The 12,341-nt window shown below is 36.5% G+C and overlaps 2 protein-coding genes across 2 annotated transcripts; one reads left to right on the top strand and one right to left on the bottom strand.

Annotated features, from left to right (window-relative positions):
* Positions 1 to 652: 652 nt before the first annotated feature.
* Positions 653 to 1,465, bottom strand: LOC112704014 (F-box protein At1g67340). Its single transcript, XM_025755606.2, has one exon. It carries the CDS (start codon positions 1,463 to 1,465, stop codon positions 653 to 655), a length of 813 nt encoding a protein of 270 aa, XP_025611391.1.
* Positions 1,466 to 1,932: 467 nt separating this feature from the next.
* Positions 1,933 to 4,663, top strand: LOC112704003 (uncharacterized). Its single transcript, XM_025755599.3, has 8 exons — positions 1,933 to 2,076; positions 2,158 to 2,328; positions 2,586 to 2,698; positions 2,884 to 2,976; positions 3,070 to 3,172; positions 3,248 to 3,322; positions 4,053 to 4,148; positions 4,351 to 4,663. Exons 1-8 carry the CDS (start codon positions 1,981 to 1,983, stop codon positions 4,420 to 4,422), a joined length of 819 nt encoding a protein of 272 aa, XP_025611384.1. The 5' UTR covers positions 1,933 to 1,980; the 3' UTR covers positions 4,423 to 4,663.
* The last annotated feature ends 7,678 nt before the right edge of the window (positions 4,664 to 12,341 follow it).

Here is a 12,341-nt window from a genome sequence, read left to right on the forward strand (position 1 = left end):
TAAAATTTTTTAGTGACTAATTTTTTATGTAAAATTAATAATTAAAAAATATTAAATAATTTAATAAATTTAATTAAATTATTATTTAATGATTATTATCAATTTCATAGACAAATTAATTACACCCGAATTTCTAATTATATATATATATATATATATATATTACAGAAATCTTTGAGAACACTTTCTTTTTTATTATGGTATACGATAAATGTGTGTAGATGCGTATACGAAAAAACTAAAGAAGATCCTACACTCCATAAAAGAAAGGTATATATATGTTCGGCAACAATGAACCTGTCATGATTACACAGCCACCAAACTATTCCAAATAAGAAGGAAATCGTCGCTATCAAACTAATTATAAAGTTTAAAAGAGAGAGATTCTAATTATAATATATAATTCATGTGTAAAAAATAAAAAACAACTAGATCGATATTCATGGAAGCAAAAAAATCTCTTAGAAGAGTGACCACTTCAACCTGGAAAATAGTTAAGACATGTATCTTTTGCCATTAATTACCTTGAATTGAAAATAGTGTACAAAGGGAAGCAAAACTTAACATAATCAGCACTATGAATATTTGAAACTAATACACAGTTTCCTAATTATATAATCTATAATTATATTGGAATGTTTTTCACAATTTCCTAATAATGTGGTTGGAAGATATGGGAAAATAAAAGTAGTTCATAATCTGCAAGGCAGTAGTGACAGGAAATAGTACGAAGCCATTGATCTTGATCGGAGGAAGACCACCATTTTGTTGAAAGATTAAGATTATAATTGAGCATCATTTTGCCACTGGTTTGGCATGTGTTGGAAGAACACAAGAAAGAATGATGATTAAGCATAGGAATGTTATTGAGCCACATGCTCCTAACAAAATACTTAACCCTCTTTCTACACCTTCTTATGCACGTGGACGCATTCAACGTAAGAAACAGTTCAAGTCCCTGTTTTCTCTCTTTATCGCTGCACATCAGAATCATTGAATAAACATACTTCCCTTCATCGTGACCGTTCATTGCAGCCTTCTTCAATTTCTCGAGACCCCGATCAACGTCGCCGGAACTGAAATATTCCACCATTCCTTCACGATATGCAATCTCCAAATTCCCACTTTCTCTACACCGCTTCAAGAACCAACATTCTTTCTGCTCGGTGAACCATGGAAGTGGCACCAGGGAAAAGTTCTCCATGGATGCACGCTGATACACGTGATCGTTCTCCGCCGCATTCAGAAATTCCTTGCAACTCAGTTTCACCTTGCACAGATCAACAATGGATTGTGATGCCACCTTCCCGAAAATCTCCACCAACAACTCATTCGGAAGGAATTTTATGCCAGAAGAGAAAGAACAAGAAGAAGGGAACACATGATCCTGACCTACTTGCTTCTTCTTCTTCTTCTTCATCTTCTTCATCTGCTTCTTGTTATTGATGACACCCAAATCAGCCATTGAAGGAGAAATCCAACCTTCTTGTTGTTGTGTGAGTCAAGAATTCAAGAAAGAGATAAGAGCGTTCTCTGTTTTTATAGGAAACAGAAACATGTGAGAAATACCCACCACGTTTTCTTTCTACTTTTTACAAGGATCTGTCATAGATCTAACTAATTTATTCTCATCTTTAAAGAAGCAGTTTTTAACTAACTAATTATAATCTACTCGTATATAAATATTTTGTACTGAAATATAATTATTAATCATTTATATTTTACGAATCCGCTTATTTAATATTATGATTATGATACCTAAATTGATCCAATCAAATCAAATCCCTAATGTATCCAATTTCCATAAATTGGCGGTTTGACCAGGTCAAAATCAAAGGTTAAATATTAATGCCACGTGTCAAAATTAAGTGGGAGTAGGTGTTTGCTTTACTTTTGGTTTCTGTTAAGGTGGCGCCGCCGGTGACCGGCGTTGCATATTAATTGCGAGACAGAAATCAAAGGAATCATCAGTGATGCTTGATGATGGATGGAAAGAGTGAGATTCCGACGAAGCTGGATTATTACGATGACATGTGGAAGCTTCAATCCACTGCCACACTCCTTTCGCATTTCAAGGTTTGTGAAGAACGAAGCCTCTCGAAATTTAAAAATTGATTTCATTGATTGTGGTTATACCTGAGAATAGTTGAACTGCAGGGAGAAGATGGAAGAGATGTATTGATATTGGATCGTACTATATTCTATCCGCAAGGAGGTGGTCAACCTGCTGACCATGGATTCGTCCGCATTGGCAATGGCGTTGACTCTTCCGATTCAGGCTCAGCCATCAAGTTTGTGGTTACTGATGTCCGATCCAAAGATGGCGTTGTCAGTTTTCACTTTTCACTAGTCAAACTTACCTTCTCTCTCTAGGCTGATGAATTGCTTGTTTTGCTTATCATTCATTGTGTTCTTTTAGGGTTTATGGTATAGGATTTTAACATTTATTGTTTAGAATTTTATGTTATTGGTATTTTAGAATTTAAATTAAAAATAATAGTAAATCTACAATACTGATATGGAAGATAATTAATTGATCCTTTACTGTCAGAGCATGTAAGCATTTCTCATTGTTGTGTATGTAGGTTTTTCATTATGGTTTCTTTGAGAACATGGTTGGGGAAGCAGAATCCCAACTTCACAAAGGGAAGGAGGTCTCACTATTTGTTGATGAGTCCAGGCGCAAGCTCAATTCCAGGTGCTGTTTCTTGATTGAGTTCTAAGTTGAAACATTCTGCCTTGCCTTGTTACAACCACTGATTATTAAATTATTGGAATTGAAGAGCAACTCAAAAAGATTTACCTTCTATGCTTAATTTATGATCCATTTTTAATTTTTCTGAGGTGTGGTATTTTCAATCCCATTGTTATTTCTTTGTGTAGGTTGCATTCAGCAGGGCATTTGCTTGATGTTTGTCTTCCAAGAATAGGATTAGGTCATTTAGAGCCTGGCAAAGCTTACCATTTTGCTGATGGGTATGCACTTTGCTTTCTTTTGAGTGTTTTGTTATTGCATACTTCTAAACTTTGGTAACCTTGACTATTCTCTTCCTGTTATATTCTTCCCAGGCCTTGGGTTGAATACAAAGGTACAGTTCCACAAAATGAAATGCAGAATAAGCAAAAGGATTTAGAGTTGGAAGCTAATAATTTAATTTCCATGGGAGCAAAAGTAAGTTAACAGTGTTCATAATTTGCAAATTCATAAGTGGCATCTGGTTCTGAAAACCTTCACTTTTCTGTTTAGGTTCATGCTGATATATTACCATATGATGAAGCTGCTAAGCTTTGTGGTGGTTGTCTTCCTGATTATGTTCCCAAGGTCAGTCTATAGAAGATACATCATGTTGTCTTCCTGATTCCTCTTTGCTGTTTGTCCTAAACTGGTTGTTGACTTTGTTATGACTTATAACCTGTATGGCTGTCGCCTCGCTTAGATATCGTTAAGCCCCCTTTTCAGTTTCTGCTTTAAAATTGTTTCAGTTTGTTCTCTAAATGGATAAACCAATAACACTCAATTCGATTTGATGTTAAGGGGCGATTGACAGCATTATGTTACTATATAAGTATACATATCATCCCCTATACTGTGTCAGGAATATTGCAGCTTGTCTCATTGCTCCCATTGGCCTCCAATCTCGAAATTCTTCATGGGAAATAATCACTCATACTTGTAGTATCCTAACCACTCTCTCATAACTTCAAAATATGGTTTGTTGAAGATGAAAACATTTCTTTCCTGTCATTGTAATCTAAACAATGTTTTATTGTAATACAAGTATCAGTATTGGTGAATGGACACATTGTTTTCTCTGCACTGTTTTTGGGATGAGATCATAATATTAATTGAAATGGAGGAATTATTTTGAATTAGCTGACAGAGAGCAGTATTCTGTATGTTATGATTAATGTACATAACATGCTTACAAATCCATGAAAGAATGGAAAACAATTAGAATTTCATCTCTAGGCTAGTTTTTCTACTTCAGGTTTATTTCTCTTCTCTTGCACCAGAGTATCCATTGATAATACTAATGCACGAAGTCTAACAGGAAAGCGCACCTCGAATTGTAAGGATAGGAGAGAATCCTGGGTGCCCCTGTGGTGGTACACATGTTACTGATATTTCAGACATCATACAAGTTAAGGTATGAAATCTATTTGCTTACACTGATCAACATGGTATGGTTATCTTATCTAATTTTTTGTAAGTTCTTGTCATTGTAATGAAGTCATGTTATTGGAGCCAGATGGAATCAAAACCTTGTAGACTTAGATATTCTTAATTTTGTCCAGTTTGTTTTGATTGCCTGGTAATCCTTTTCTATTGTATGTTCTTTTTTTAATCAGGTTTCCCAAATTCGCTCAAAGAAAGGACTGACAAAAGTCTCATATAATGTTGTATCAAGTCTCAAGATATAGAGTCAGTAATGTATAAATTCTACTGACAAATTATGGTTTTCATACCATGGCTGTTGAATAATAAACTACAAAACTTTGTATGAATACTGTATGTGTGGAAAGAACAATTATGCATTAGATTTGGGGTGTGGTCCTTATAGTGACACATAAATACAGCATAGCATGCCAGAAGTCATTAGCATGATGACAATAATAATATTGTTAGGTTTGATATTTGTAAAATAGAAGTACTTTCTTTACATATTCTGGTATAGGATTTCAAATTTTTTTTTCTTTTTCCGCAAACCGGACGTAGTTCTTAGTCAATCTCAACAATCACCCTTATTAATTGCTTCAAACATACGCATATTGGTATTATGTTCACATCCTCCTAATCTAAATCCAATGAAAATGGTTAAAATATTTAATGTATGCGGATCATATAATGATTTTGATCGTAGTCATTTATCCCATGGCTTCTGATTTTGATCAGAATTTGGAATAGTGTCTCCTGAAATTAAAAGGGTGGTAGTGATGAGTTTGGCACCTTGTCCAAACCTTTTTGTAGCTGTTTGAACCAAAAATGTCGGGTGCATAGCTTGGGATTATAATGTGGTCCATGGAAATCTACATGGAAGGTATTAGTTGGGGGCAACTTTTTTGAGTTTCTATCAGCCGTCATTCTTTTATTGGTCAAGTAGCATCCCTCACCAATATGGACCATAAATAATAATCCGCGAGAGTGTGAGGCATCATTACTTGGTCAAAAGCATGATAGCAACCAATCTCAAGATTTTATGCACTAATTTGAAGTTTTGGATTTTTGGTTGGTGAGCTTTAATTTACTCAAGAAACCTCTTTTAGAGAGACTAGCAGGTACAACAATCATCCTCATAAAACAGTGGGAACCCAAAGTTGAACCATCCATTGAATTCAGCGGCAGCATCTATCCATGTTAGGCAATAATACAGCACACTAAGCATCCTATTCCACGGCATAACTTAACATGATGGTTCATGTAAGTAATGCTATGCTCCCCCTCCCTCCTTATAACTAGAGATATATTTGCTCTTCACTTAAGTAAGATGCATACACAATAACACAATGCACTTTTTAAGGCTTGCTTATTTTAACACATTTCAACTAAGTAAAAGCTTATAATTATCCAACAAGGGAAAAAGATCCAATATTCGATATCAACTAAGGAGCAAATTTTTTTTTTTTTTTGGTTGGTATTAGTCAATCTTAAATCTTAAATTTTAATTCAAAATTTTAAATTTTTTAAACAAATTACAGTTAAAAAGTAATTTATAATAAAAAATTAATTAACATTAACTAAAAGAATATAAATTATAACAATAAAATTTTATAAAATAGCACACTTAGCACCTAAAATTAATTGATTAGTAACTCTATGGCTTATTAAAAAACAAAAAGAAAAATAGACAAAGCTATATTCTTCTGAATTGGTGGAAGTGGAGGGATCCATTTTAACTAGGACTCAAAAGAAAAAAGGGTTTTGAGTAGGGGTGTTTGCGGTGTGGTTTGGATCAATTTTGAGTAAAAAATTTATCCGATCTGAACACTAATTTTACTTGCGGTGCGGTTTGAATTCGATGCTTTAAAAAAAAAAAATCCGATCCAATTTCAAACGATTTGGATTGGATTGGATTTACGATTTTATAAATTAAAAATTAAATATATACAAAAAGTCTTAACATCAAATTTTAAATAATCAACAATAACATAACAAGTCTCAATAATATATTAAAAAACCAACGATAACATAACAATAGAAATAAAATTATAAGTTAGTTAAATAAATAAATAAATAATATTTTGAACATAAAATATTTATTAAATAATAATACTTGAATAATATAAAAATGTATAAAAAATTGAACATGTTATAAGTATAATTGTAAATATAATAATATTATAACACATTATGCGGTTTGGATTGGATTGGATCGATTATGAAAAGTAGATCCAAAATCCGATCTAATCTAGTGGTTTGCAAAAAATTAAATCCAATCAAATCCAAATTAGTGCAGTTTTAATCGATTTTTGATTTAAATTAAATTGAATGAATTGTTTAATTTAAATCGGTTTAAATTTAAACATCCGTAGTTTTGAGCGTTAATTTGATAAAGAAAAGTGGAATTTGAATAGGTGCAGACGGAAGGTGACAGGTGTGATTAATATTTTATGGATTTAGTCGTTTAGTTAATATGTACCTAGATAAATTTATTATTAATAAAAGGTTTTAAATTTTTTAGTAAAAGACATATCGGTCCCTAACCTTTTTAAAATTGGACATTTTCGTCCCTTAAGATTTGAAAATACTTTTAACCCCCTTACCTTGTAAAATCTGGGGCAATTAAACCTCTTCGTTGATTTAGGTTGAAAAACGGTACCAGAGAAGGCTGATGTGGCTATGGGGAGTGTGAGCTGTCCGTTTAGGTTGCTGAGCTGGATGGGAAACTAAAATTTGAAGGACAGATCGATCCCTCACACTCCAAACGACATCGTCCCTTCCATGAGCCCTATTTGATCGAAAACCTTGGAGGAACACATGGGTGTTGATGCTGCGATCGTCCATGATGAGTGAAGGGAGCTCTTCATGTACAAGACCTGGAGGGGGATCTTCATGCGCTGTGCCAAGAGGATTTGTGCGAGATCCGGTTGCGCCCAAGTGCTACTGCGGCGTCTATGCCATTATGTACAAGTCAAGAACGACTAGTAACCCTAATAGAGTGTTTCTTGGGTGTCCATTATTTCAGGTAAGTGAGCAATTTTTACAATAGTTGGGTTATAGTATGCTGGGTGTTAATGGGTGATTCACTGATATTTTTTTGCAGGCTAAAGAACCGTACTGCCGGTACTTTGTCTGGCTGGATGCACATTTGAAAAAAATTAGGGCCGTGGAGCCTGAAGCCTTGGGTGCGATGAATGAAGCTGAGGGAGTAGCCGTTGAAGAACAGCTGCTTCGAAATTAGGATATTGAGAAAAAATTAGAAGAGTTGGAGAGGAAGTTGTTGTCTAGTGAAAGCAAAAAAAACTTGAGTTTGTGGCATATAACTGTGATTGGTGTAGTAATTGTTGTTGTTACTGTATGTATGTTGAAGGGGTAAAGATGATTGATGTACATGGAGTTGGTTGTAATGGAACTTGCCATTGCTGGCTTTTGAATGAAAAGTGTATTAGGGGATTGAATCCATTTTTATTTTGTATTTAGAACATCTAAACATTATTCCAAGCATTATACAAGATAGTAATTTTGGATAGATTTTAACCAAAACGTTACAATGACAATGTATCTGATTTAATCCAAAATATAGCTAAACAGCATAAGTTAACCCCAAAATATGAAAATGTCTGGTTGGCATGTAAACAAGTTTGTCAAGATTACTCTACTAAAAAGCATTGTCTAAGTCATGATAATAACTAGCCAAAAAAAAAAAAACACAGAAATCATGCAGCTTTGTTCACTTCTTCTGAGACTTGAGAATTCTCTTTGTGGTACTGGTAGCTGCTTTCATGGTCTCCTTCGAGGGTGCCCTGCTTGGTGTATCTGCTTTGAGTTTGTTGTGTGTGTGGTATTGGATTTGGTGGTGGATTTGCACTTGTTGGGGGTCGAACAATTGGGTGCTTGGGTCTGAAAGTAGGTGCAGCAGCATTGGAGTCTGATTGGTCCACTCTTGGCAGCTGGGATGGAGGTCTAAATTGAGTCTGTGCTGGAGCAGAAGGTTGGGCCATAAATGGTGCAGCAACTGTTGCAGACCCAGATACCTCCCCAACACTAGGTTCAGTCAATTTTTCACCTTGTGATTGATTTTGATCCTATGTAACAAAGAGACAGTAATGTAACCAAATGGGGTAATTAGTGCTTAATCTAACCAATTTTTTATTAGTGACTAATAATAAGAAGTATAAAATGGTTCTAAAGCATTTTTGGTGCTAGCTTACCTCTAGTTGAGGGGCTGATTGTGAAAGGGGAAGCAGCACCAGAGATTGTGAGTTGTCAACTATCTTCTTGGGTTTTTTCTTCTTTAATTTCCAGTTGGGGTTTCTTGGAGCTCCTTTACAAGTTTTATAGTTATGCCCTTTTTCGTTGCACTAGCTACATGTAACCTGAAAGCTTATTTTCAGCTTGTCTCCCTGAATATGAGTCTCAGCAGGGTCCTTGTTGCGGTTGTGTACCTTTGGCCTCCCAATAGGCCGTTTGATAGGTGGCGGGGTAGGCCTCAGCTGCTCAGTTGCAGTCCAGAATTCTTCACTAGGAATGGGCTTGATGCAATGTGCATATGTCTTGTGAATGGACTCCATACACAACCATGGATGCACATAATCCTCAACCTGGTCATGCCTCTTTTTGATAGCAGCAATAGCATGTATGCACAGCATGCCTACATAATCAGTAAAACTTACATATAAACTGGCATAATTTTAGATAAGACGAAAACATAAGCTTTGGGGTTAAACCCTTTACCAGTCAATTGTCATGTGTTGCATGAATAGGTGTGTTTGATTAGATCCACATCCACTTTCCTCTTCTTTCTGGTTACCTCAAACCTTTTTATTTCATTGTCTCCCGCCCACTCAGCTATCCACCTACTACTTGGTTTTATCTTCATCTGCAACCTTTTCTCCTGAACTGGTGCTAGCTTATCACTATGGTGTTCTAACAATCTAATGTGCTTGGTCATCCTCCTCATTAAGTAGCACCTAATCTCCTCACACATTGTCAACACAAGTTTAAGTCTGTATTTTACTACCTTTGCATTGAACACTTCGCACATATTATTAGTCAGGTTATCCACCTTGGGTCCATGACTAAAATAGGCTTTAACCCAAGTGGTAGGTTCAAATTTCATCAAATATTCTCATGCCGCGTTGTTAACCCCCTTCAGCCTATCCATTTTCTCTTTGAATTCTGGTTCAGTTGTACACCTAGCACACTCCCACACAATGTCTCTAATATGCATGTCTTTGAACCAATTAATAAAGTTCTTTCATATATGCATGACACAGTTTCTATGATGTGCCTTTGGCATTACCTCTTTTAATGCTAGTAGCAGGCCCTAGTCAAATATATTTTTGGAAACAAATAAACACCAATCTATAAACAGTATTATAGGCTAACCTAACAAACCCTACAACTAAACACATTATAGGCTAACTCAATAAACAACAACAAATAAACAGATTACATGATAACTCAATAAACATCAACAACTAAACAGATTATAGGCTAATTCAATAAACACCAACAACTAAACACATAAAGGAAAGTAAGAGTCTTACTTTTGCTGGTCAAACATAAAGTTTCAACCGAATTGGGAGGCATCACCCAGATCTTTCTGGTGTCAGGAACCATCTCCATGATTCCTTGGTCTTAGATCTTGCAACAGCAAATGCCACAACATAGAATTGGTTGTTGGCATCCTGGGCCACTGCTGACAGTAACTGGCTTCCATGGTATGTCTTAAGAAAGGCTTCGTCTAGATGGATGAAAGGCCTACATCCATTCTTGAAGCCTTGCTTATAGCCCTCGAAGCAGATATATATCTTGTCAAAGACAGGAGGGACTGAGGGATAGGCTTCACATCAATTCTTGTCGTCGACCTAGGATTACTCTTGAGAATCTCCATCCCATAGTCCCTGAGCTTTTCATACCGTTCTTTTTCGTTTCCACTAGCCTTTCCTTGGCTTCTTTTACTGCCCTATATACCATCTTTGGATGCACAACTAAGTTAAACTCTTCTCTGAGAAAATCAATTGCCTCATTAGTTGTCATATGAGGTTGACTTGCCATTTTCTTTTCCACTTTCTTACTGATTCAGTGTTGATCAACAGCATTGCTACCCAGATCTCTTGCGCATGTGTGCTCGGACTTGTAAGTCTTAACCTGGAAGCATAACAGTGTCTTATTGTAAGATAGATGTGCCAGTCATGGACAGCTTTCATCCCTGCAGGCAACTCTCACCCTTTCCTTATCATTTTTTATCCACAACAGTTCTCTCCCCTCAGATATGAACATATCTTTGACAACCTCTTTGAAACCATCTATGGTTGCAAACTTGGTATCCACCTCAAATCTCCCATCTCCAAACCCATACTCTTCATTAAACACTGAAAATTCATGCTTGTCTCCCTCATCTTCTGAAGATACTGGTGTGTGAAGGTCCTCAGATGCGTACTCATAAACGGGGTCATCATCATCTGAATCCTCCTCATTCACATAAAGCCCTATTGGAGGCCTGTCATTGGGCTGCACAGATGGGACATCTTGTTCAGTATGCACAGAAGCACCAGTTCTTTAGGGCTTGACATTAGGCACACTTCCTTTGGGCTTGGCAGTAGGCCTGGTTCTTTTGGGCTTCGCACTAGGTCCAGTTCCTTTGGACTTGGCAGCTGGCCTGGTACCTTTGCCATCAGGCCCACCTGCAGTCTTTCTCCCAGCACCTCTCTTGTTCCCACTTGACTCGGCCCCTGGCCCTCCCTTGACAGTGACCCTTCTTTTTGGAAGCACTTTCTCCTTCCCTTTCAGAGTTCTTCTTTTCTTCATAACATCATTTTCCTCATCACAGCTAGAAGAGTCATCATCAGAACTAGTTCCACTGCCATTTGGAAGAGGTTTATACAACTCGTCCTCCCCACTACCATTCCCATCCCATGCTGTCGATGGTGATGACTGAAGCTCTCGCATGATACTGTCAACATCAACTGAATCATCAAATTCTTCCGGCCCCTGTTCTGCAGTAGCATCTTCTTCCACAATCTGTGGCTCATCAACAGGGTGATCGAAGTAAATGTAGAACTCGTTGCTAGTTGAATTTCTCAGCTTGTTCTCTCGCATTTCATTGATTCCTACATCCCCTCTCAGAATGTGCAGTCCAGACTCAAGATCATTGCTCGTTGGGTCATACCAATACACTGTCCTGTATGTTGCATAGCCCAGACCCTTGAATAGTGTAACCAAATCCCCAAAATTCACGAAGTCCAGATCCATCTCTGAAAAATTTTCAACCTTCCCACCAATATACTCAAGAGTGTCACTGGGTCCTCTACCAAAATGACCTCTATGGTGAAAAACAGGTACCGCATATATATCAACCATCTGCATTATGCACAAATATAGCAATCACACATTAAACCCTAGATTAAGTGCGTGAGATTTTGAAATCAGTTAAATCCCTATAGAATTTTTTTTAGTCTTTTCCCCGAAACAGAGCATGCAATCATGACTAACCCCAACCCCATGCATTATATTCTACCAAATAGTTAGACAAGAACGAATAGTATATTCCACTAATACCTTTACCTCTGTAGCAGACGGCAGCTTCTTGCCAGACGAAGCCTGTCAAACCCTTCGCCACCCGCAACGTCCACTAAGCACACAACACCTTCTCAACGAGTTGAAGACGTTCTTTTTTGGAGAGAGAAAGAAACTGTTTGTCTTCTGGTAGGGTTTTCAGTAATTACAGGTGTGGCTTCTGGGTGTTATAGGAATAACATTATGTGAAATAGGCTCAGGGAAGGGGAGGATGTCGTTTGGAGTGTGAGGAATCGATCTGTCCTTCAAATTTTAGTTTCCCATCCAGCTCAACAACCTAAACGGACAGCTCACACTCCCCCCAGCCACATCAGCCTTCTCCGGTGCCGTTTTCCAACCTAAATCAACGAAGGGGTTTAATTGTCCCAGATTTTACAAGGTGAGGGGGTTAAAAGTATTTTCAAATCTTAACGGACGAAAATGTCCAACTTTAAAAAGGTTAGGGACCGATATGTCTTTTACTCTAAATTTTTTTATTTAATACATTCAAAATAAATGTATTAAAAATTTAAATTATTTATATTTTTATAAAGAAAAATTCATTTATAATTTTATCATATATTTTTAGAATATAAAATAAATAAATTTATATTTTATTAAG

The sequence above is a fragment of the Arachis hypogaea genome, chromosome 1 (genome assembly GCF_003086295.3).
Source record: "Arachis hypogaea cultivar Tifrunner chromosome 1, arahy.Tifrunner.gnm2.J5K5, whole genome shotgun sequence".
Classification (NCBI taxonomy): domain Eukaryota; kingdom Viridiplantae; phylum Streptophyta; class Magnoliopsida; order Fabales; family Fabaceae; genus Arachis; species Arachis hypogaea.

Coding starts and splice junctions, on each gene's coding strand:
- LOC112704014 (XM_025755606.2), bottom strand. CDS start 1,465: ATGGCTGATTTGGGTGTCATCAATAACAAGAAGCAGATGAAGAAGATG.
- LOC112704003 (XM_025755599.3), top strand. CDS start 1,981: ATGATGGATGGAAAGAGTGAGATTCCGACGAAGCTGGATTATTACGAT. Junction 2,329..2,585: donor TCCGATCCAAAGATGGCGTT/GTCAGTTTTCAC, acceptor TTGTGTATGTAG/GTTTTTCATTATGGTTTCTT. Junction 2,977..3,069: donor GCTTACCATTTTGCTGATGG/GTATGCACTTTG, acceptor TATTCTTCCCAG/GCCTTGGGTTGAATACAAAG.